General features: G+C 39.8%; 1 protein-coding gene across 35 annotated transcripts in view; it reads left to right on the top strand.

The window, feature by feature from the left end:
* CADPS (calcium dependent secretion activator) overlaps positions 1–26,636 on the top strand; it is a 400,801-nt gene extending 374,165 nt beyond the window's left edge. For all 35 annotated transcript variants that reach the window (XM_072989350.2, XM_072989349.2, XM_072989351.2 and 32 more), the window contains 2 exons: positions 20,477–20,581; positions 25,394–26,636. In XM_072989350.2, the coding sequence (XP_072845451.2) occupies positions 20,477–20,581; positions 25,394–25,573 (285 nt within the window). In that variant the 3' untranslated portion in view covers positions 25,574–26,636. The remainder of the gene's footprint in view (positions 1–20,476; positions 20,582–25,393) is intronic.
* The last annotated feature ends 359 nt before the right edge of the window (positions 26,637–26,995 follow it).

The following is a 26,995-nucleotide window of genomic DNA, read 5'->3' as shown; positions in this document are numbered from 1 at the left end:
ATAATGTGGAAGCCCATTTCAGTCAACATAATTCCATCCAATTATGCCTATGTTTCTTGCCTAAATCAATACTGTTTATTCATGTCTGTTTTCACAAAAATTACTTCGTTGAAATTTGTGGTAGTCTGACATTTGAGCCGTCCTCACCTTTATTTTGAAAGAGGGCTATTCCCCTACATAACACATATGCCTGATATAAGCAGCAACTGATTTGTAATTGCAGTAGAAAATAGATTAAACTGATATTTGCATTGCTTATTAAACGGATATTTGCACTGCTTATTGTATCAGATAAAATGAGTCCATATAACATCCAGTGTAAGAGGAATGTGCTTTGTTGTAGCAAGTGTTAACATTGACCTTTTGTAAGATTTCATTCAGAAAGCACTTAGGTTGCCAGAAAATCCTGTAATAAATTACTTGACTGTAGGACCTACTAAAATCAGCTTAAAGAATTTCAAAATATGCATAGATCTTTTCAGCAGGTTTCAAGAGCCTTGTTCAGTGCTCAGAATAATAAGCCAGGAAAGTGGTGGTGGTGGTAGTGGTGGTGATGATGATGGTGGTGGTGATGATGGTGGCGGTAGCAGTCCAGGGCATCAACATTGCTGTACCAGGCTTCTGGGATCCTGGTAACTGCCAAAGGATAAGGCAGCCATGATGAAGTAGAGATGTAAAGGTCCTACCAGAAGTACATCAGGAAGTTTTTTCCTCGTGTCAAGCTACAACAAGCCACAAACAAAATGTGACTGGGGGTAGCCACTTGCATTTTATCCACATGTCTGTTGAACTGGCAAAAAAGGGGGGAACTTAGGAAAGGGATTTATTGGTTTATTTATTTGCATTAAAACTAAATGATGGGGAACAGAAGCAAAACTATTAATCCATTCTCTGTTTCTTCAAATAGATTTCTTCTACTTCAGCTGAAGTGATGCTAACTGGGAGGAAACGTCTATAACGCCTACAAACATAAAAACTGGCAAGGGGCAGAATGGGAAAAAATACTTTCCATCCTCTCCCCTTGCTCTCTCCTGCAGTATCTGCACTTTATCTCAGAATACAGCAGACACATTAAGATTACCTACCATATCCAAATTAGATTCAGAACTAGCTTTTAGTCTGACATAACTGAAGGGTAGGGTAATTAAACCTCCATAAAGCATAAACTTCGCAGAAGTTATTGGTTCTTACAATGAGCATAGTCTGCAAAATTATTATGGAGTTTTAATTCCCCCCACCTCACATTTATATAAGCTCAATTCTTATTCTGGGTCTCATTTTTCCTTTCCCCCCATATTGTGAATTTCGTTGTATGTGTATATACTTACAATGACAATAAATTATTATTATTTAGGTGTAAAACTAGTCTTTCTTTCCTTAGGGTGTATTTGCACTAAGATATTTTCAAAAGAGAATCAAAAAGCATTTTTAAAAGAATAATAAACCCCTACTCTCAACAGTTTTAAACAATTGTGAATGAATTTGTATGTTCTTTTGTGCTAGAAATTTGGCACAATGTCTATAGAGATCTACAGATCATGTAAAAGATCCCGTGATATATCTAGGTCACATTAGCAGAAGAAAACAAACAGAAACATTTTGTCAGGTAAAAAAGTTTCATAGACCTGTCTCATTTGTGGAAAATTTGGGAAACAAATGAAGCATTTGTCTTGGCAATTCAGAAAAACATCTTCGTCTGTTTTGGAAAAAAAAAACAACCCTTTCTCAGATGACATTTTTATTTTGTTGTTGTTTAGGTGTTAAGTCGTGTCCGACTCTTCGTGACCCCATGGACCAGAGCACACCAGGCCCTCCTGTCTTCCACTGCCTCCCAGAGTTTGGTCAAATTCATGTTGGTAGCTTTGATGACACTGCCCAACCATTTCATCCTCTATCATCCTCTTCTCCTCTTGCCTTCACACTTTCCCAACATCAGGGGCTTTTCCAGGGATCTTCTCTTCTCATGTGATGGCCAAAGTATTGGAGCCTCAGGGTTGATTTCCTTCAAAATGGATAGGTTTGTTCTCTTTGCAGTCCAGGGGACTCTCAAGAGTCTCCTCCAGCACAACAATTCAAAAGCATCAGTTCTTTGGCAGTCAGCCTTCTTTGTGGTCCAGCTCTCGTTTCCATAGATCGCTACTGGAAAAACCATAGCTTTGACTATGCGGAGGATTGTTAGCAAGGTCATGTCTCTGCTTTTCAAGGTGCTGTAGAGGTTTGTCATCACTTTCCTCCCAAGAAGCAGGCGTCTTTTAATTTCGTGGCTGCTGTCACCATCTGCAGTGATCATGGAGCCCAAGAAATTAAAATCTGTCACTGCCTCCATATCTTCCCCTTCTATTTTCCAGGAGGTGATGGGACCAGTGGCCATGATCTTAGTTTTGTTTTTGATGTTGCACTTCAGACCATTTTTTGCTCTCTCCTCTTTCACCTTCATTAAGAGGTTCTTTAATTCCTCCTCACTTTGTGCCATCAGAGTGGTATCATCTGGATTCATCCAGTCCAGCCTTTTGCATGATGTATTCTGCATATCAGTTAAATAAGCAGGGAGACAATATACAGCCTTGTTGTATTCCTTTCCCAATTTTGAACCAATCAGTTTTAGTCATTTTTATTTAGTCATTCTGACTAAAAATATATTTTTTTAAAAAATCACCATCTAGGTATACCTACCTTGCTTTACGTTCAGCGTGATCTGTCAAGGGGGATTATCCAAATGCAGACTTCCATTACCTACTCTCTTCCAATTGCATCCTTTTGCCCACGCAATGGAGAAGATGGTCCATTCAAAACCTGTGTCCATACATGGCTGCTTCTTGTTGGACTAAGTCACACATGCAAACACATCCTTTTTGTATTTTCAGATTCAAAGAATGCATTTTTTAAAAAAAAATTGCTGTTCTATGGAAAGTTGTACAGAAATAAACCCAGCCCAGTTTAATTTTTGTTTTCTTGCTGGTAGGGATAAATACAGATCACTGGTCCATCAGCCCTCCTCTACATTATGTTGTGCCATAAAATGTTGCAACATAGTGCAATGTGTTTCTAAACCTTGATGCAAGCATACATAAGAAAAATGTCATTATGACCTTGTTTATTCAAATAGATCAGTCCCTATTGAACACATTTACAAGCAAGAGAATAAAGTATGTTTTAAAACAGAAGAGCAATTTCTTGTGGGTGCATTTCCCATTAAAATCATGCAGTTTGGAAGCTGTGAGTCAGTAAATTCAGTACTAAAAATGGTATGACAACAGGTATGACAAGTGAATACCCATGGGACTTCATTCAGCACATGACTTTCATTAGCCGTGGTGGGAATTCAAGGCAGTACACCGCTTCAAGATAAACTTAATCCTAATTAAGGGTGAAACTCCATCCTTAACTCGCCGGTTAACAGAAGTCTCTGAATAGTAGGTGATCTTATAGACCATATGTACTGCCAAATACACACCACCCCCCAATACTTTGCCATACATAAGCACAAGTCTGTGCCTGCAAGCTAAGCTTTCCTCTTCACTTACTTCCTTGTTTTGTCTAGACCAGACCTAAATGTTTCTGTGGAGATGGATGGGCTCATGTAATTCAATGATAAAAGAAATTACTAGTAGTTCAGGATAGGAATTTAGTCTAATTATTATTGTTGTTGTTGTTGTTGTTGTTATTACTATTACTATTACTATTACTATTATTACTATTATTACTGTTGTTGTTGTTGTTGTTGTTGTTATAGAACACTAAAATGGGAGCATTATTAAACATAAGTGCAAATTACAGTATTTTAATATCAAAACTCATTGACTTTCTAACCATCTGCAATGCTGCCACTTCTACGTGATTAATACTTCACTGGTAGTGAACATAATACATGGATGAAAGAACAAGCTATCAGAAGGTGCAAAATTGAGTGGGTGTAAAGAATTATATACATTTGCTGAGGTAACAGAATCATGGCAACATTATTTTAAACTTATAACTAAGATCACTGAAATCTATGTCTGCCTTTTACATCAATTAAGAAGTCAATCTCAGTTCATTTGTAATGTGCCTCTTCATGGAAATATGCTGTAGATGTTACAGTGAATTTTAATGCCATATCATACCAATAACTTATATGAGTTAAGCCCATAAAACAGTTATGGGGGGTGGAGTTCTTTCCTGTTTAGTGAAGTAAACATCAACAAACAACAAATTTGAACACAGATTTCCAACTTTTTCCCAGACATTTTTGTCAGAGATATGATTTCAGTATTTGCAAGATCCATTCCTTAGTTTGTTCTGGAATTCATACATTTATAAAGTCTTTCAAAGAAAAAGTGATTTTGGATTAAAGCAAACATGCACAAATGCTGACAAATTAATTAATAATTATTATTCTATCAAGGAAACAGTTTAGGAGATGGTATATGTTAATGACAAGAATGTAAAGTCTTAACAGGAGACAACTACAGTACTTCTATCCATTTTTGTGTTTTGTTATTTAAAAAGTACAGTATATATTTAGCTGGGGAATGTGGTCTTCATCTTCTTTTTAACCTTTTTCAAATATAAATAGGCCCAAAGGTTGGATCAAGAAATAAACTGAACAGGCAAAGAAGTGCTTAGATTAAAGTACTCTGATCATTGTTTTGAAGTAACATTACTGTCCAGTGCTTTGGCAAGTCTGTTGCTGCCTACAAGCAAACTTAGGACGTTAAGAATCATGTTAGCCTTGTTGAACTAATAGGATTGAATCTGATTAAACCAGGTGCTGCAACTTAATTTCACTGTGTGGCAGGCTGTTTCATACTCCAAGATTACTGTATTGGGTCGGTCAGTAGAGGCATAACTCAAGAATGACTGTTCACAAGAAAAAGGTATAAATTTATCCATTAGAATTTGACTCCAGGAGAAAGTATGATGTATAATACTGCTTTCATACAGCCATTTGTTTTCATAGGTCAAAAGTTTTTAAAAACATTTTAATAGAGAACTGTGTGCCAAAACAAGGATTAAAGAAATAAAGACCCTCTACAACATTAAACACTATTATATACCTAATGGAAGGAGGGGGGGGTTAAAAAAAAACAGCCACACAAATTGAGTTTACCAGAGACCATGGATAAATAACAAGCAGCAATTCAGACTCTCCTACAATGAATTAACAAGGAGAAAATGAAGCTAGCCTTTCACAAAACAGCTTTTGCTGCACTAATCTTTGTGGCTCAGCAGTGTACCATCAATATATTGTTATGAGCAAGCATTAACACAAACAAAAGCATCTCTTTTCTTTCTCCGTTTCTGCAAATCATTTAATTTAAAAAAAAAATCAGGTAAACCTTTGCAAACAAAACCAACGCTGGCCATAATAACATGCTTTTGTATTTCAATACTGTGTATTTCAATACCGTGACTTAAATCATTGCAGAGCTTTATCTCCTGTCCCCCTCCATCCAAAACTTTATATTTTCACTTATGAGAGTGTTGCTGAGTTCTTCCCCCCCCTTTTTTTTTACCCTCATATATGGTTATTGCAGCTGCATTTCTGATGCATGCAAGCTTTCCCTGAGAGAATGGTTGCTGAATGAGGTTTTTAAAATGGATTGTTGTACCTCACTGCATCAAATGTGTTTTGGTGTTGTTTTTGGTTTTTGTTTGCTTGCTTGTTTGTTTGTTTGTTTGGTATTGTATTCACTGATCTTTTTGGTATTGTATACTCATTGTTGCAAACCTTAAATACTATATTTTAATTGTTGTAAGTCACCCTGGATTCTTTTTAAGGAGAAAGGTGGGTTGAAAATATTTTGAATAAATGAAATAGCATTGAGGGCTAGCAACCTTTTACCCCTTTTTCCTTTGATTGATGGAGACTGTGAGATGTTGAGATATTGAGTCTTGGGAGGGCACATAAAAGTTACACTATAAGGCATTTTAAGTCTTTCATTTGAAAAGGAATAAGAAAAAAATAAAGCTAATCAAAGTCAAAATAAAGTCTTTCTCCCTCTCTCTCTCTCCCCCAAGACTACTGTCTATAACATGTTGTTCCTTATAGAAAGTGGGATATGGTGGCATTTGCTTGATTAACTTGCTCGACAAAAGTGACAGCTGCTGAGGGTGTATGTAGATAAGCCGCACAGCGCAGTTCCGCCTTTGTACATCTGTCAGCAAAAAAGGAATACTAAAGAGTGAAAAGAGGCAAATTGGTCCCAAAAGGCAACCTTTTCAACTTAGGAGGTTTGCTCTATTCAAGCACTCACTGTGAAACTCAAGTACTAGGTAGCTTATTCAATTTCATTCACGCTTTAGAATGAACCCACAAGTGTTTAATTTCTTATGCTGGTGAATAAAAGGATGAAGGGAGCTTGCTTTAAAAAAATGAAAGAAAGAAAGGAAAAAAGGGGGGGAACTAGTATTATTAGTATTATCATTACTAGAAGCATTAATTGTTGAGATTTGCTGATCAATGCCCAAAACATTAGCTCATTTCTAGTTTGCTTAGATTTTGGTGCTATTAAATTGTGATGATACGTAACAGAGTCAATATCTCACAGAGTTGCTTTAGGGAAAAGATGCAGGTTTATCCATCATGTTGTCAAAGCTAGATAGATGGAAGAGAGAGCCACTGCAGTTTACAAGGCCCTACATGTGTTAAATATTCAAACTAGACTTTAACTTTCAAAGGGGGAGCTGAGTCAACCACAGAGGCAGTGTCTGCCCATCTCTGTCTACGTTTCAGGCAGGTGGCGGCTGTGAAGTTTCATTTCTTGTTCGTATCCGAGCTGAAAGATCTGTGCAGATATAGCTTCAGATTGCCTTTGCTCATATGATTATTTAGGCTCAGTTCTCAAGTATATTACATGAGAAGAGATCCCAACAGAACAAAGTAGGACTTCTAAAAAGTAAATATGAAAAGAATTCCACTGCTAGTTTACTAAGAACTATTTTCCAGTAGATTAAATGAATACATAGGTTCCTTGTGGCTTATGATCGAAACTCTTCCTCTTCTCAGCTTTCCATAGAAGGGGCTATGTTTAAAGATATGGTTCGACAGCCTTTAGAGTCAGAAATGTAAAGGCATAGCTTTGGATCACTTCTTGCATTACAGAGCAGCCTCTCTGTAGGATGTACGTTAGACAAGGACAAGAAGCAGAGCTATTGCAGAGCTTTCTCTGCAGAGTCATTTTGTTGCTCCTTCTATCAGTTGGCAGAGCAAATTAACCAGACTCCCTGCACCTCATGCATTATGACAGTATAAGGGGGGGGGAGGCTGTTTAGGTGGAAAAAACCAAAAACATTGAGAGACTACACAACTGTAGCAGTTTGATTCCACTTCAGCTTCCATGGTTCCGTACTGTGGAATGCTGGGATCAAACGTTTGGTAAGGGACTTGGAATTTCCTCCTGTCGTTTGGATGGGGGGGCACTAGAGCAGAGAACCTGGCAGAGACTTTTGAGTCTCTCACACACTACAAATCCTGGTATCCCATAAGAAACATGGGAGGCAAAGGAAAACCAAACTTGTGACTGAATAGTTGTAGATAAACCAGGCTTGTCCAACCTGTGGCCTGAGGGCCGCATGCGGCCCAGGTCAGCTCGTAATGCGGCCCAGTGCAATTTTTTATTTTTAAAGAAATTCCAAAGTTTCAAGATACACTGCCGGCGTTTGCAGCTGGAATGTGGCCGGGGCATGTCACAACAGTAGAGGGGGAGAGAGGGAAGGAAGGAAGGAGTGAGAGGTGAGGGGAGAGGGGGGCTGCGTGACTGCATTGCACCATCCCTGTCAATAGGTGGACCCCCTCCCGGCCCCATAAAGCCGCCGGAGTCAAAGCTGGCAGCCTCTGCTGTCTGAGATCGCAGCTGCCGGTAAGTGCGCTTGGAGCCGGGCTGTGGGGGACGGCTAAGGCTGCCCCCCCAATGCGGCCCAAACCAAATGTATGCGCAGCCCAAACCAAATTTTAATCTTCTAATGTGGCCCAGGGAAGGTGAAAGGTTGGACACCCCTGAGATAAATCCTGTGTTTAGATAATTGTGGCCAGCCAGTGTTGCAGTATATGATAATACAAAACATGATGTTCTGTTCTCAGTGACAGTTGGATAGAAAAAGTGACCTGTTTGACACCGGTAAGGTCAAGGAAACACAGGTCAGCAAAATTCTCTCACAAACAAAAGTCATATTGTATTCACGAAGGCTTTCACGGCCGGGATCTAATGGTTGTTGTGGGTTTTTCAGGCTCTTTGGCCGTGTTCTGAAGGTTGTTCTTCCTAACGTTTCGCCAGTCTCTGTGCTGTCCTCTGAAGATGCCGGCCACAGAGACTGGCGAAACATTAGGAAGAACAACCTTCAGAACACAGCCAAACAGCCCAAAAAACCCACAACAACCAAAAGTCATATTATATTCTGTTTCTAGCCTTTGCGTTTCAAATAAATTTCATATAATGAAAAATAACAGAACAAATGAATCATTTATTATATTGAACTGACTACTGTTTAATGGCAGCCTAGTCTGTTGTAGTGGAGAGACTGACAAACTAGGATTCAGGAGACCGGCGTTTGAATCACTGGTCACCCATGAAAACTGGTTTTATGTGTCGAAAGTCACTGTTGAAAATGAAGGCTGTTATTCATTTATCCACACCTGCTGCATTTCAGAAGGAAGAAGCAAAAGGTTAGAGTAGACGCTATATTGATTCAATAACAAATACTCAGCTTTGCTAAAAGGAATTAACTTTCAAGAGTCATTCCAGAGACAGTCAGTACAATATCTAAGAAATGTCTGCTACTATATCTCCAATGGCATAAAGTGAGATATCATAGTGGGAACCTCTACTGCATGGTAAAATGCTTGAAGTTTAATTTGATAGAATGCTGTTCGTCTGCAGTCTCAGTAAATGTGCAGTAAATGTGCATCACCATAAACACAGTGCCTATGCAAAAGTGAGCATAATCTGAGGGTGAGTACATGAAAAAGAATGGGTCCAGAAAGTTAACCTTTTGTTCCGACATTACCTTTATCAGACCCGTTCTTCAGAAATATAAGTGCTTGGAAGCATATCTTGTTGCTTCTCTACCATTGACAATGCTCAGTGCTTCAGAGGTTTAATAAAAATACTCCATTATGCAGTTTGCCAATTGTGAAATTAGAATTATTTTTATCCCCATAGGTATACGTTATTGGCCATAAAGGATACTATTTTGTCATGCTTGACCCAACTTTAAACTCTTGACCTCCTAGGATCTAGGTCGGCAGTACTGAGGACTGCAGGAGGTCAGAGCGTACACAGCATTGATGCTATTTAACAATAGTTTGGCTTGCGCAAAATCACCAACCTTAACCATTTTCCTGTTTTCCTGAGCCACCCATCCACCAGGAATGTGGCTTCATAAAGATCAGAGAAAAATGAAAGAAAGTGAGCTATGTAAACATACTGAATGTTTATGATTATAAAACCTACACCACATATACTGCTATTGTACATGGATATTTCGGACTTGGGCTAAATTGAACCCTCACTGAAGAAATTCTTCCAATGTTAGCCACTGTGTTTTGAGGTTCTTATCCAATTTCAAAATCCAGTTACCAGGACTAAAAATTCAGCATGTGGGGAGCAGATGATCAGTAAGGATTGAATTATTCTACTCCCTCTTGAAACTATTCAAAATTAAGTCTGCAATTTTATCTCCCCTAACAGAGGAAGCTGTGCTCAACACAATAACACTTCTGTGCAAAAATTGCACTGTAAATTCCATAAAAGCCATGTATTTTAAGAATATTTCCTGTGATTTCCTTTTCAGAATTTATGACTAAGTCTATTGCTCAATTATAGAAACACTGTTCAATTAATTGTACAAATTTAAAGCCATTGATCTATTAAATCTGCATAAATGTGTTTGTGTGGCAATTGTTCTGTAGTGGAAAAAAATCTTGGCAGGGATGATGCAACTATGTTTCACAGCAGGTATTTTAGAAGAAGCATTCGCTCTTCTTGATCATCTGGAGTGGAATCCCTCTTCTAAGATATAGTCTGCATTTTATTGTATTTATATTACAATTTCCCCCCCCCCAATAATTTATTGATTTTCTGCCTGGTTAATCAAAAACCTAGTTTGTCATTTTTAAAAGGTCACTTGATCCATTAATCTAACCAATTAATTGGCTGGATGCTATTGCTCTTGCATTAAGTACAATAGTAACATAGAGCAGTCATCCTTTTTTAAAAAAAACATAGCATTCAATGCTTTGCTATGTTTGCTTAATATAGAAACCTTTTTAATTGTTTATGATAATAACATGCTCTGTAGTACCATATGCTTTCAAGATATAAATGCACGTGGCCTGAACAGTGCAGTGGGGTTCTTTTCCTATTAAACCATGGCCTAGATTCCAGAGAATTGGGCAAATGCATGTTTACACGGACATCTACCATTATAGATTTCTCTTTCTCTCTCTCTCTCTCTCTCTCTCTCTTGCTCTCTCTCTCTTTTGTTTTTTTTAAGTGTGCCACAAATCTATTTTATTGCTGGAGCTTTAAGCTTGTTTTTAAGGTTCAGTTGTGGACCGAGCAAAATATGAAAATGCTTTTTAACACTGCAGTATATTTTCTGCGGCATCATCTTAAGGCACTGAACCTAAGAATCCTTAGCAGTGAATTTCAGTTCACAAAGGGAACACCAACAAATCTCTATTACTAGTATAATCTAAAATCTCGTTGGGTTTCTGCCATACTCACAGTTATATCCATAACAGTTGGACTCAGTATGCGCCTAATAAATACATTTGATGAAAACCAAATGTTATGCATAATTCTGTAGTTGGTGTCTTACAGAACTTCTGAAGCGGGGAGATTAAGCACTGCTATTTAGTAGCAAAGTCATCTTTAAAACCCTAAAAGACTGTGATCATCCATGAGCACATTCCTCTTTTGTTCCTTTCCTTGACTAGCGTAGCTCTTATCCCGAGTGTAGCTGAAATCCCTTCACGCCATTGAGTCCGTTACCTTTGGAACACCTTGAATTCAAAGGTCCGTTGCAAAGCCGCCTTTTAAGTATTTCAAAACAGAGTCTATAGTGTGAGCAAGAGAGAAAGGGCAGGCTTGTCTTTGGAGTTTTCTGAGCGCAATGCTCGCTTCCATTTATGCTTAATAGGGTTGAGCAGCCTGGATTCGTTCTGGTTAGAAAGCCAGAACTGAACTAAGGGGTCATGGGTGTGAGTTACTATGGTTATTGAGCAGCAGCGCCCGTAGTTTTACTCTCATGGGCATTAAAGCACATAATAATGGACAAACAACAGTGGTTAAAGCAAGCAGGTAGGATTACTATGTTCTTTTGTCAGAAGTATATAATGTCTTGTAGTCAGTTTTAAAGACTTCTCAACCCCCCAAATCCACCCACCAGCCGCCCGCTGAGTAATTTTGTATGCTTAATCTCTCGCCCTTCACTACAAGCTTTCTGCTAATTTGAGGCAAGTGGGTATTTTTGACACTAAATAGGGCAGTAAAGAATCTGTGACCTAGAAAAACTCCATTCCGAGGTAGTGAGAGGAGAAAAATATTCTTTCAGCAGAGTTTGTAAGACCTTTGTGAATGACATAAAATAGTTCTGACTAAACTGCACTGGAGCCTTTTGCTTAATGGTTTGCAAGCAAGGGTGGGGGGGAACCCTTTTGGTGAACATCTTACACACACACACACTTACTTTAACTTCCCCCCATAAAACTTGTCACTTCAGATTGCCATCAGCCACCACAACAATAATCATTTCATGCTTATTGCTAATTGCAAGCACAGCTGAGGCCCAGCGGGGGGCTCCTTGCACAGTCCTAGGCCTTTATACCAGCCTCAATCTGTTGTATGGCACTAGTTCACTCACTCACACACACACACACATGTATACACACACACACACACACACAGAGAGAGAGAGAGAGAGAGAGAGAGAGAGAGAGAGAGAGAGAGAGAGAGAGAGAGAGAGAGAGAGAGAGAGAGAGAGAGAAGCTACCAGCAAAGGCAGAAAGAGGCAGAGTCGCAGGTTTCTTGTAATCCCTCTGCTACCCTGCTGACAACTCAGCCCCATAAGCATTCCTGGTTTTGTCCGCCTCGTCACAAAAGCTAGAGTGACCTTAAGCTATTAGTATGTGGGCCGCCGCTGCTGCTGCTGCTTTAGTTCTTTTTTATCTTTTAAATGAAGACTGCTGCTCCTTCAGGTGCCTTAAGAAGCAAAGCTGCATCTGGATTCTGAGATACTGTTCACAGCACCCCTGGAGAGAGAGCTGTGGCTTCCTGTAACATGTAAAATGTGAGTGTGAACCAAAGGTTCATGGCAAGGAACAGGAGGTCAGGCCTCCATACAAAGCTATCAAAAGGAAGTGGGAGTTTGCAGATGTTCTGGTAGAGGTGTAATGACACCACCTCTCTCTGAATGCAGGAACCTGGTACAGTTTTTCATGAATGTATTGCCACTGGCATTAGTTTGTGTTGCTCTGCTGATTTGATCATATTATATTTTCCCCATAGGGTTTATATACACAGAGGACAGTTGAGCTACTAGGTAGACCACTGAGATTTCCATGGGGATCATGGGGGGAGTGATGTTCAAAGATTATGAGGGAAATATTTTAAAATGCACCCAGTGGGAATATGTGGGGATTTCAAGGCTGACCCTGCCAACAGAGTGAGGGGCTGCCTCAAGCTGCTAATTTTGAGTGTTATGAAAGAGAAGTAAAATGTTAGTTGTTTGTTTTGTGAGGTTTGCGTATTCTAACTGCCAAGGAAGAAGAGAAGAGGCAGTTCTGGAATGGTTGATCCAGGTACCAAAATAACTTGATCAGCCTTAAGGGTTACATACATTGTCTTTGGGAAATATGGCAATTATATCTCAAAAGCTGTTGGCCTCTCCTTTTAGAAATGTGAACTTGAGAAGACAGGGCTTCATCTGAGAACTGCTTCACAATTGAAGCAATTGTTCCAACCAGTTCCTACAGGAGCTGCTCTTCCATATTGGAAAACCCACAGTAGCTGCTTGTAGATTAGAGAAACATTTATTAAAATCCCCCTACGCTTAATGAGGAGCTGTGATCGGCTGAGTCTTGTATGTCCCACAGGTTTTGACAACACAATAGCTTAGTGCATGAGCATAATAACCTGCAGCTGACTTGCACACTTTGTCCTAAATTGAATGGCTACCCGTGCTAGAAATACATTCTGTCAGAAATTGCCCTGAAAGAGGTCTTCATTGAGACCCTGGAACGTGTGAAATACTATTACAGAGAAAGCTGCTGAGAATGTGCATAGAGGATTTTTGCCACAACAATAAGTACAGACTAGAGATGGGGACAAATAAAAAAAATGGTGATTCATTTTGATCTGTTATTCGTCAAGGTTAATGGATCAGTGAATATGAATATACAAATATTCTTCGATGAATCTATGAATCAATCTGTCAATTTGTCTGCACTTTAAATGGCTATAACACTGGCTCCCAACCACCTAGAGACACCAGATTTGCAGGGAAGCTTCCTCAGATGCTTTCCTACAACTTCTGAAAGTTTAGTGAATATTGGACTATGGACCCCTGAGTTATGTAGTCACAAAGAGGCCCCCCAGGAAAGCTCCTCCCAGGTACTTAGAGACTCCAGAATCACAACAGAGCTTCCTATGTCTTTCCCCAACATGCCTGCCAACTTTGGTGAAGATTGGATATTGGATATCTATTATTCACCCACAAATTGGGTCCCCCCCCCAGGAGAGTTTACCACACAGGACAGATGCCCATTCTGCCTACCGGCTGCAAATCAGCTGATCAGAAGCTGATAGGCAGACACACACACACACACACACACACACACACACACACACACACACACAGCCACCCCAACAGCTTACCCCCCACACCCCCTTCCTTTCCCTACCTTAGCCCACCAACACCCCTTTACCTTAATAGCTGCTGCTGAGGTCTCCATCAGGCCTTCACAGCCACAGCATGTAAAATAGGAGACTGGCTGCCCTTTGCAAAGATGGCAGTTGCAGCTTCCCTACCCTAAATGAAGCTGCAGCCATCATCTTTGCAAAGGGCAGTCAGTCTCCATTTTTACGTGTGTGGCTCCAAGGTCAGAAGACCTTGGCAGCAGCAATTAAGGTAATAGGATGTTGGTGGGGTTGTGATAGGGTGGCATGGGGCCTAAGGTAGGAAAGGAAGGGGTGGGGTTGGCTGTGGTATTGGGTGGCTGTGTGGGGTGGTGGCTGCCTTTCTGCCACCAATTATGTGATTGGTGGCTAATAGGAGGAATTGTTTTTGTTGTTGTTTTTTAAACATGAAGGACGAATAAAAACAGGTAAATATTCATTCCTTCTTATTCGTGGGGGTCTCTGGAACCCACAAATATGGATCAAGGAATATTTAATGAATCGGCTATATTCATCGGAAAAAGCGATCCGTTTTTATATTCATCCCTATCTCCAGTACCGACTATTATTTTAGAGCGCAGCTGCATTTAGAGAATTCTGGAATTTAGTTTGATGGGGTATTTACAGTTCTTTGCTAGATACCCTCTAAGTGTAAACTCAACCAGGAACTGACAAATCCTGTCTTTCTGATGACTATGTCTGAGGAATATATGAAATACTTCTTTCTAATCACAGTCTCAGTTCGAAATTATTCCTGAAGTTCACTTTAAGAGACATGATATTCAAACTGGCCAGGAGGCCTAGGATTTTCCAGGAATGAAGAGTCACTTTCCAGACAACCTCTACTCTGTCAACTTTTGCTTTTAGAAGTTGCTTCACTGTTGTTGAGGATTGATAGGAATGAGTTGGAAGGGTTTTTACTAATTCAGATATCTGAGATATTATAACAAGGTTGAATGAATGGAATAGCTTTCTAAAAACTGAAGGAAGTTACATATTTTGAAAGGTGCTGAAAACGTATATGACATACAGAGTGGAACTCAGTACCATCATGGTAAGAAAGAGAAAGGGAAATATAAATATAGTTACAGCAAAAAAAAAAAACAACCCCTAGTAACTGTGCTATTTGTTATCTCGTTATGATAGGGACCCGTTAACATTGTTGCACTGCAATTAACCCTCATGTACCAGTTTTTAAAAAAAATACATACACACTTGCATTAAGTGAGTTGTGGGATATTTTCTGATCCCATGAGGATTCCAGGGCACTGAGGGATAGCAGGGTTAGGGTTAACTTGTGGTTATGGTTTTTATGTAAACATCTTGTTTTTCCTGAGAATTCCAGTGCCCTACCAACACTAAATGGGGCGAACCTACTGACAAAGTCTTTTTACCTCTGCCCCTCAGTATCACAGTTAGCTGAAAAAACTGAAAAACAGCATAAGATATTTTTGTCTGAATATGTTACAATGGCTGGTACAAAGAACAGACATGGGGGGAGGGGAATCTCTCAACGGCAAAAAGCAATCAATTTGGGTACAAGTTTTTTTCTCTTGTTGATTTCTCCCCCACCCCCATAAAAGTTATGTTTGTCGTGTGGCTCAAAGCTAAGGAACATTCTGACAGCTACACAAGTGACCATGTTGTATAACATCAGCATTGTAGGTTTTGTTCTGTACAGATTCTACAACAAACAAGGGCTGTGTTTTCAATCTTTGTCTCAGAACTAAATGACACATAAAGACAGAGACTGGAAGTTGCCTAGAAATGCTGAACAGGTCAAGCCGAATGCTTCAGATGTTATGTTTTCAGCATGCAACATGACTCTACACACTTTCCCTCTTAAATTGATGTCTCTTAGAATACCTGCATTATTTATTTATTTATTTATTTATGTATTTATTTACTTACTTACTTACTTACTTACTTACTTACTTACTTACTTACTTACTTACTTACTTACTTACTTACTTACTTACTTATTCATTTGATTTATATCCTGCCCATCTGGTATATTCTACCACTCTGGGCGGCTTACAGAATATCAAAACAATTAAAAAACATAAAAACATTACCATACAATAATAACAAATAGTGCAGGAATAAATAAATAATAAATAGCAAAGCAAAAGAAATTAGTAGTTGACAGGAGGGAAGGCCTGGATGTACTTCCATGTTTTCAGCTGGCATTTGAAAGTATCCAGCCTAGGGGCCTTGTGACTCTCCGGAGGAAGGTTGTTCCAAAGGCGAGGAGCCACCACTGAAAAGGCCCGGCTTCGAGTCTTTTCCCTCCGGGCCTCCCTCATTGTCAGGCTCCTCAGCCTCACCTCCTGACTCGTGCAGGTGATCCAAGTAGATCTTGGTAGGAGCAGACGCTCCGCCAAGTAGCGAGGTCCTAAACCGTTTAGGGCCTTATAGGTAAGCATTAGAACTTTGAATTCAATGTGGAAACGGATGGGCAGCCAGTGCAGCTTGGCCAGAACAGGAGAAATATGTTGGTGTTTTCTCACTCCGGTAAGGAGTCTGGCCGCTGCATTCTGCACCACTTGAAGTTTCCGCATCAGCCTCAAAGACAGCCCCATGTAGAGTGTGTTAAAGTGTACCAAGGTAGTGAGTGCCCCCATGTCAAGGTAGGGTCGCAGCCAGGCAATCCGCCAAAGGTGGAAAAAGGCGGTGCGAACTCCCGACGCCACCTGGGTTTCCATGGTGAGCGTCGGGTCCAGGTGTACCCCCAGGCTGCGAACCCCACTCTTAGCAGCCAGGGTCATCCCCCCCAAATGTGAGAGAGCCACCCAGGCCACCAACCCAAGGGCGTCCACCCTCAGAACTTCTGTCTTGTCCAGGTTCAGCCTTAGCCCGTTCTCTTGCATCCATTGCAGTACGGCCCCCAGGCAGCGCTGGAGGGACAGGACGGCATCTCCTGCGGTAGGTGGAAAGGAGATGTAGAGCTGGGTGTAATCAGCATACTGATGACACGAGGCTCCACACCCCCTGATGACCCCACTCAGCGGTCTCATATAGATGTTAAACAGCATTGGGGAGACAGTCGACCCCTGTGGGACCCCACAATTGAGATTCCACGGGGCTGAGACATTCTCCCCAAGCTGTACTCTCTGGGGTCAGTCCTCCAGGAAGGAACGGAGCCAGGCTAACGCCAAGCCACCAATTCCCAACTCGGAGAGCCTCCCCAGGAGGATACCATGGTCGACGGTATCAAAGGCCATCGAGATGTCGAGGAGAACCAACAGAGACACTTTTCCCCTGTCAGACTCCCTCAACAGGTCATCGTACAGGACGACCAATGCCGTCTCTGTACCGTGGCGTGGCCTGAAGCCTGACTGGAATGGATCCAGGGCATCTGTCTCATCCAAGTGGGCCTGAAGATGATCAGCGACCACCCTCTCGACCACTTTGCTCATGAAAGGAACATTAGCAACGGGCCTATAATTGCCAATCTCGTCCGCCGCCATATTAAGTTTCTTTTTAATGGGCCTAATGAGTGTCTCCTTGAGGGCAGATGGAAACCTGCCCTCAAGGAAAGACCCATTTATTATTGCTGTGGCCCATTCTGTTGTTTTTGGCCTGGCTGCTTTGATTAGCCAGGCCAGGCAAGGGTCAAGGGAGGAGGTGATGGCTTGACAGCGATCAAGCACCTTGTCCACAGAATCAGGTGTCACAGGGTGAAAGGCGTCGAAAATCACCGGGCAAGACAGAGCGCTGGGCATCTCAGCTCGACTCACTGTATTCAGAAAAGGAGAGAGCTCCCGGTGGATGGCCTCCAGTTTAGATTTTTAAAAGGCTGCAAACTGGTCAAGTAAAAAACTAGGGGGAGGCCTATCATCTGAACCAGTTCCGGATAGGTCGCGCACTATACGGAATAACTCCACCTGCTGGTTGGACGCTTCGCTTATCCAGTTAGCGAAGAATGATCGATATGCGGCCTTTACCTTATTCAGGTAAAGGTTAGTTGCGACCTTAACAGCTATCCAATTGTGATCCATCGGATTCTTCCTCCATCTATGCTCTAGCCTTCTCCTTATTTGCTTCATCACTTGAAGCTCCTCGTTAAACCAGGGTGCGGGCCGAGCTCTACGACGGAGAGGGCGTTTAGGCGCAATCGTGTCTATGGCCCTGGTGGCAGTGGCAGACCAGTTGTCAACCAGAGCGTCAACAGGAGCACTAGCCAGGTCAGCCGTCACCCCTCTCATGACATCCTGGAATATGAAGATGAAGATGAAGATGAAGATACATATCACATAGAGCTCCCATTTGGCTGTGAATCCATATCTTTCCAGTTGTATGTTTGAAAAAGCCCTTAGCCTTGATTTTTAAGAGAAAAATCCTGCTCATACGACAATCCAAGCTGTAGTCACAAGAATCCAAATTTGGTCTTCTCAACATGAAATGTCAAGTAAAGAATGCTATTCTTTATGAAGCTACTCTTGTGCTGGACATGCAGATATACTGTAGATGCATTTTTTTTTACAGTAGAGGAAGCCAAACTGCAGGCCAAAAACATCTGGGGGACATCACCTTGGTGCACATTGCAGCCTTGCAACCCAGCCTTGAGAATGCTCTTGCAAATGTCATACTGAGACCAAAGTATTCTGCTGCAGTCTTTGTTGGAAAACTGAGTTGTTACTCCCAAATAGATTAGTCTCAATGGTTCAATAGATGCGAGTGTTGACAAATCCCATTCATTCAGTGTGTCTGCTCTAAATGTGAGCAACAAATAGATTTGAATTCGACACTAGTGACAATTAGCTATTAGTTACAGTTTCTTTGTACGTGCTCCAGTTATACGCTACATGAGTATGCTGTATTATAAGTAGGTTGTATAACCATTTCTTTTCCCAGTTATATGTTGGATATGTAGAATGTACTGAATTCATCTCCCCATTACTAAGAGTGCAGTCCTATATCATCTTACTTAAGAGTATCGGTCATTGAAACCAATAAGATTTATTTCAGAGTAGATTTGCATAGATTTATACTGTTCAGTTCAGCAGATTAACAAAGCAAGCCTACTTTCAGAATAAAGTACTATTTTGTTCAGCGGACCTTAGGGTGGTAATTACTGTGGCAAAAAAATCCTATTAGAATTATGTACTAGTGTAAGGCAAATGGTGCAACATTTAGAAGGGAATTGCTTCAGATTAAGAAATCACCCTAGATATTATCTGTTATACACTGAGTTATGCAACTCAGTATGCAGCAGATAATATTTACAGTGATTTCTGAACACGAGGCGATTTGTCTCCAAGTCATGCTATTTGCATTAACCTAATGGAGGTAACAATGTTTTATGTATCAATTTAGTTGAGCAAGAACTATCATGCTTCAACTAACAAAATGTTATAAGTTTGAAAGTAGTATATTCCTATTCTTCTTTTAGCTGAGAAAAGCTTAACCATCTTAAACTCCATGAGCAGTACATCTGAATTGAATCTGTTCAAAATAAATGCTGTGGAGCAGGAAAGCAAACATGGTAATCACTTAATTCCTGAAAAATCTTTGTGGCCATAAGCAAATTGCATCACTTTAGCCATCCTTGGGATTGAAAAGACCGCAGGGTTACATGGATGGAAATGAACAAGCGGCGTGTGTTAAACAAGACATCCTCATTACCCTGAGATGCAAAGCCGAAATGATAAATATTTATGAGGTAGCCTGTGCCCAAAAGCCTTCAAGAGAATGAGAACATTCTGTTTGTGACAGTCTGAAAAAAGGCAGAGCTGAGTAATTGAGAGTAAGTTACAGAACGAAAAACTTGCCCTCTTAAATTGATGTGCAAATCTAATGAGAAATGTGGGGGAAAGCCTGACAATACACACGGTCACACCCTGAATCCTGTAGTGAACTTGGCAGCCAAGGACACTCTGACGCTCTTTCCTTCAAGAAGGAAAAACACAACTAGGTTTCATTAGCTACTTCTGGCTGTAACCTGTGGCCATGGTTGCACATGCAAGGACATGGGCTTCAGTGCGCACACCTGCTGTAGCATTTACAACCAAGATTGACAAGAGCTGCTGGCAGGACTTTTGTGACTTAAGTAGTGCCACAAAGGAATTTAGTAAGTAAAACTTTCAGCAGGTACTCCTGCTATTAAAGGCACAGGTAAAGGCAGCCTTTTTATTAGAAGGAGTCAGAGATGTGTAGTTGTTCTGGACTTCTGTAAGGCTATCATGCCAAGTTCAGTTTGCAGCAAAGACCTGATCCAGGAGCAGTGGGGAAAGGACACCATTTTAAGTTGGCACTGCAGTAGGAAGAAGTACTTAATCAAGGCCAAATTAAGGGATGTTTAAGAGAGAGAGAAAGAGAGAGAGAGATGCTAGGGCTGTAAGAAGCTGAAAATCATTATGTAAGAGGGTGGATTTATTGATTGATTCTAAGTCAGGTACTGAAACAAGGGTCGCTGAACGCCTATGTTCAAAAAAGTATGTTATGTCCTTTCTCTATACTTATCTTATTTCTGTTACTAGCAAACTGGAAAAGGTCAAATTTGACAGGATCCAGTTATCTTGAACCATGTTCATATATGGCATGTCATTTTGATGTTCTTTGGACATGTTCCCTGAAGGACCTCTGTTTGTTTGCAGCAATGGTACACGAGCTCCATGAATGTTATTTGCACCTGGCTGACAGATCGCATGGACCTTCAGCTTCACATCTACCAACTGAAAATTCTCATTAGGATGGTAAAGGTAAGCCTGCTATATTTATAGTATTGTGTATGTTGTTTCATTTCTGGGAGGAAACACATTTTCACACAAGAGAAGGAAAATGAGGAGTGAGCAGTGCTCCATCACCAGTGGGAAACCAGACAAAACAGAATGACTAGTGGGAACAATTTGCTGATCTGCATCCCCTTCCTTAGATAATATGGCGATATGTGATATGGTTGGAATAAGGAAGCTACTCCTTCAAGAACATGGTGGTGGAAGAGGTACAGAAGATGGTCTCCATATGATAAATAATGCTTCACTGTATTATCTGCTTTTCGTGCTTACTACAAGTCTGAAGTTGACCCAATACGAGCCTACGCAGCTGTTCCTGTGCTTGCGCATAGGGCTAAATTTGCACACACATTGCTGGCACTCATATGAGTCTTACTTTATGAACATCTCCACCACCAAAGAAGTGAGGGTAGGCCTTAATGCACTGAACACAAAGGTTTGGAAAGCAATCTGTAAGTATGTTTGAATACACTTATGTTCCTTGAAAAAGCCATGCTCTTGATCGTGGGGGCTCTGTAAAAATGTTCTGCCAAATGCACTTTCAGAGTCATCTTCAGATCTTTGTGCTCAGTGCACAAATGTGTCTATTTTTCTGGGGATATTTATGGGGACAGGCATTTAATTCATGCCCATGTCCCCACCATGAATTTAGCCCTGCTTGCCAGCAGACACTGCAATCAGTGACGGCATGAGACTCATCTGCAGCATAGTTCTTTCCTGGGCCACAGAGAAGCATCTGAGGTGTGACTACACTTGGGAGAAACTCTTTCTAAAAGAGCTGGTTTCTATATAATCATTGCTCAAGTTCTGGGCAGAGTCCACACTACCATTTAAAAAGCAAAGTTCAACAGTATTTACCCTTCGCACACCCAGCTATGATGAATATGAAAGTGTGTCCACCCATCTAAAGGAAGGACACTCAATACTTTCTTTAAAACTCTTTAAATATTTGCAGAAAAGCCACAAAATCAAGATAAAAGACACCCCGAGGCACCAAGAGCTGATAACTGCAGGTGTATGATTGGCTTCGCTGCACTAATGTCATAGATGGCACTCGAAACCATTTCAAGCACTAAGCTAAATTCTATTATCACATCAAAGTATTTTATATGAATTAATCCATAGGAAGATAATTTAACAGATGCTAAACTAATAAGGATGAATGCACTGTTTGTAACACTGTGGCCCATTTCTGATGGGCCTAGAGTAGTCCACCACGACTAGATAGGCGGGATATAAATTAAATAAATAAATAATAATAATAATGTAACAGTTTCAGGTTTCTGTGCTCCCTTGTCTTCTTTCCCATTAAATGCAGTTTTCATGCTTCTATCCTAATTTGCTTCAGCCACAGTTTCTTGTGTCATCTGAATTGGCAAATCATGATTAAGTCATTGCTTAGATATAATCTCAGAGTTAAAACTATTAGCCTGAGATAATTACCCCAACCAGATATTTATGTACAACTGGGGGGGGGAGATTGCTAATTATGCTGAAGTTTCAGGATCACTGAAGTTACTCTTAGAAATGCAGATAGGAATTATAGTAAATATAAATAACTTCTTTTACAATAATAGGTGTATACAGTCTTTGAGAAAAGATTGCAAATGGAATGTAGCCATGTGTGCATAAGTGCATGCATGTGTGTGTGTTTTGAACACATGATAATTATTTCAGTGTGAAATCTCAGCAGCTTACATGAAATAATAAGATCACAGGAGGAGGTAAATACATATTTGATCATTTGTTGTTCTGTGTGATGCATCTTATTGAAGAACAAAACTGTATATTCTGAAAATCTGGAGAATGAATAAGTTACTAAAATAGCTTTTAATTTTTATAAATAAAAGCAATAAGTAGCACCATGTTATTATTACGTGTTAGTTTGGAGGGCACTGAAAAGCACAGATAAATCCTTTTATGCCATTGTGATTACCTAGTAGCTAAAACAAAATTAACAATTTATCTAAGCATAGTAGATACTCAAAACACCTTTAAACTGTTTCATGGTGTTAAACGGCAAGTGTATCTTATTAACACTTGCATTATATTTTAGTTGCAGTAACACTCTGTAAAATTGTAAAGGCACTAAACTTGTTTAAATAGAAATTACCAATGTTTGTCGACAAGCCGTTTGTAATTCACCTGTCATGAATTAACATTGTCAGTTATGGAGCTGTGTAACTACATGTTACAAACAACAGGGTTGCCAACTCCGTTTTTCACCAATAATGCCAGTATGAAGACCAGAGGAAGAGTAGCAGGTGGTATTTAACTTTTTTTTCTGATCCACCAGTTCTCCCCAATTTATCCCTTTTGGACTGTTTTAGTCCCCAGAAGCTTTTGGCTGAAGCTAGACAGCACTGAAATAATGGTGAGGTCTGTACAAGTCAAACACACCTGCTTCAAAGTCTTCATTTGTGTCAGAAGCAATCCAGTGGTGCTTCTGGAGTGAAAGGACCAGCCTACAGGCTGCCGTCAAACATCTGCGTGTGTTCACAGTCCTCACGCTCTTCAGGGAGGCGCCTTCCCTGTCCATATATCTGCTCTTCAAAGCAGAAGTCTAGATTTATTTCAAGACATGCCTTCAGTTAGCTTTAATGAACTGTAAGGAATTATATGTACCTGCGATTAACAGCGATGTGCAGTATCCGCAGCAGCAGCGTTACAACAGCAAATGCATGTTTGCTTGTTTATATTCTCCTTAAAAAGGAACCAAGGCAGCTTACAATAATTAAAAGAGAAAAGTTAGTAACAATGTATATACAATACGAAAAAGATCGATGAATGCAACACCAAAAAATTTATTTATTTATTTATTTATTTATTTTATATCCCGCCTATCTGGTCAACTAAGGACCACTCTAGGCGGCTAACCGACAAAGAATGATAAAAATATACATATACAAAGCAACAAAATAATAAAAACTTAGGAAAGATAGAAAATCAGTAGAAAGGAGAGGAAAAAACATAAGCAACACCAAATAAGATAGTACGAGCGATCCATTTTTTAAAAATACAATTATTAAACAAACATCTGACCTAAATGACATAAACCTAACACCACAATAAAATACAATTACATAATACACCAGTGCCACCATCACCCTCAGGGCTAGCATTAATAATATTTTAAATTTCATTCTGTCCATTTTCTCTCCAGAACCTCATTGTTTCTTCCCTCAATGTATACCCCTTCCCTCTCCAAAATACATATTCCAAGAATACACTCCATATGTTCTTAAAATCATTATTTTGATAGGCCTATTCTTATCTTCATATCACATGTCAATTTATCATTAATTGCCATATCCCATAGTTCTCTATACCATTCCTCTAAATTGAGTTGGTTATCATTTTTCCAGTTTCTTGCAAAAAATTAACCTTGCTGCCATAATCATCATTATTATTAAGTCCTTATTTTATTTCAACAATTGATCCTTCTTAACCAAACTTAATAAAGCCATTGACAGGGACATTTGAATATTTAATCCAGTTATTTCTCTTATTTCTTTAAAAAATTGCTTCCATTCTTGCTTTCTTAGTTCACATGACCACCACATATGTATATACGTTCCCTTCTCTTTTTTACACCTCCAACATAGTGAGGATACATTTTTATTTATTATATTCAGTTTTACCGGCGTTAAATACCACCTCCATATTACCTCATAACAATTTTCTTTTATCCTTACAGACATGTTCTTCATAATTCTTTGATCCCATATTTTATTCTATTCTTCTCCTATTACTTCTTTATCCAAATCATATTTTGAAGAGACACTAGTCCAGCAGGCAGAGGCAGAGGCAGACCCGAAACCAGAAAAAATCAGGAACTTGGATGGGGGAACAGATTGTATTTGTCTTCAGTGTGTAAGGGATTGTCACTCTCAAATTAGCTTTCTCAGCCACACTAGACGCTGTTTCAGGTCCCCCATACATAGTCTCTTGCGACTGAAGGATGCCTAATCTAAAATTGTATGTATTGGTATAATGTACTAATACTCATCCACTTTCCTCAAGCTGAAAAATTTATTTTGGGAATGTGGACTTTTCCTAAACTCTGATCAGAAGGCTGTTTTGTTCTCCACCTTGACATTTCCAATCATCAGAGTTAAAAGAAGCAGCTTCTCTCTTTTCTTAAGCTTTTGTTTAAAAAACAACAACTTGGAATTGCAGATATCAGCTAGGTCACACAATTAAGTCACTCACACTAATGCCAGGAAAAATTGAAGGACAAAGTAAAAGAGAAGGGCAAAATATGAGATGGATTAAAGGAAAGAACAGCCTTCAGTTCACAAGAGCTGAGCAGGGCTGTTGAGGACAGGACATTTTGGAGATCACTCATTCATGGCATTGTTATATGTTTAAGGCAGTTTGATTGCTCAGAACATTTACAGTTCAAGAACATCTTCGGCGAGACAGCACTGCCAGTGGTTACAGAGATGGAAACAACAAAACCACAGCATTTGACTGGGCAAGGGTAGGGCTGGGGCTTATCAATCCAGCCAAACTGAGACCACAGATCCATGAGAGGTTTCCCTAAGCTCATTCCTGTCTTGCTGAAGAATTTTGAGTCATACACAAGCCATTTCTGGCCCGATCCAGCAAGCCTACATCAGGGCCAATGGTTTAAAACCACTGGCCATTGAATGGCTTTGGATAAATATCCAATTCTGTAAAGGAGCTGTTATTTGGAACAGAATTAATTGCAAGAATGCTAATTTGTACTGTTTCTGGTCTTTCCAACCCTCTTTTCCACAATATAAACCTCCCCAGAAAACATACAGAGATTTCCGATTGCAAGGAGTTCTGGATTCTACCTTGAACAGCAAAACCTATGACACCGTCCGAAACCGGCTGACTGTGGAAGAAGCCACAGCTTCAGTGGGTGAAGGTGGAGGGCTTCAAGGCATCACCATGAAAGACAGTGATGAAGAAGACGAAGAGGATGATTAGCTCTCCAAAACTAGAAGCCCCCAACTTGGATGTAGCCTGGAAACCAGTGCATGTAAATCTAGTCTGTTATTCAGTTAGCCACATTAGGAAATGTTCTGTCCGCTCTTAAATGCCCATGGAAAGTCTACCAATACAAATGCCATTTTAGCTGTGTGGTACTTAAGATTTAGCACCTCTGTTTCTATTCATTGAGTTTCCTAATTTCATATCTATATGTTCATAAGCAATATGGAGCACCATTGTTTAAAACTGTTAACGGAAACAAAATCTGCATAGAAAACATGCTAGGTGTGTCCCTGTTATAATTAAAGTCTAAATGATGCTTCATTAATGTACTGTATATACATTGATGGTAAATTGTTGTGAAGCCAAGTGAAACAAGTACTTTCATATCTTTGTTTCTCTCCTGTGGATGCCAACTGCTTTGAAACAGATTGAGGCTACTACAAAGGACACCTTTTTTGTACATTTGGGGGAGGGGAAATACATAAATCAGAAGTTGGAAATATTCCTGTTTAATATACCCAAGCACTACCCTCCAATATATACAGCTAACTTTGTAGAAGTGACATACCAATGGAATATTAGTCGTCCATATTGCCACAATGGGTTGACCTTTATCACCTTGTCCACATTACGATTCAGAGCAGTTGTTTTATGTCAGTGTCATACCCCTCTAAATGTTACACTTTTGTTCAGAGTTCCGATAACTGTGTTTGTAAAAAGGACAACTTTAATTACAATCTTAGACTATACAGATGTGTTTATAATAATAAGGATAATAATAACAATAATGACAATATATGAAGATTTCTTTTGGTAGATTGTAACCATAATTTAAATCTCCTTTTGTTTTCACAATGGTTTTTATATCTTGTCATGTACATTGCATTTGGACCAGTAAATTGCATGTTCTTGGGTTTTCCCCATATCCTTCCAAAAGCTTTTATTTTCTGTGTAATATAGTGGATCCATCTTGCTTTTTTGCCTTATACAAGCCGACAGTTGTAAAAGTGTGAGGACTGTGGCTTCTCAATAAATAACTATTCAGATGTCCCAAGAATGAACACTGGAGTCTTTTTATGCCTGCTTTAGGAAGAGGAAAACAAAGATAACAAATGAGCTTACTTTAAAAAATAATCAATGTAAAAGCCCCCACCTTCTAGAATAAAGAATACATTTTCTTTTCATGTGGATTTTTTTACAGTTTGTTTTTCTGATTTGCTCACAAAGGTGGGGCTCGTAAAGCATTAAAAACAGCCTTCCTTGACAGTATGCCTTATTAAATTCAATGGGTCTTACTTCGGAATAAACCTGGAGATGAACAGTCAGCAAAACAAAGATTTTCAGGTTTTATCTGAGTGAACTATTCTAAGTAATCAAACAATTGAGGCAACCCAGAAATGTATTTATTTATTAATT

The sequence above is a fragment of the Pogona vitticeps genome, chromosome 2 (genome assembly GCF_051106095.1).
Source record: "Pogona vitticeps strain Pit_001003342236 chromosome 2, PviZW2.1, whole genome shotgun sequence".
NCBI classification, from domain to species: Eukaryota; Metazoa; Chordata; class Lepidosauria; order Squamata; family Agamidae; genus Pogona; species Pogona vitticeps.
Note: the sequence above shows the minus strand (reverse complement) of the source record. Positions and strands in the feature narration are given on the sequence as shown.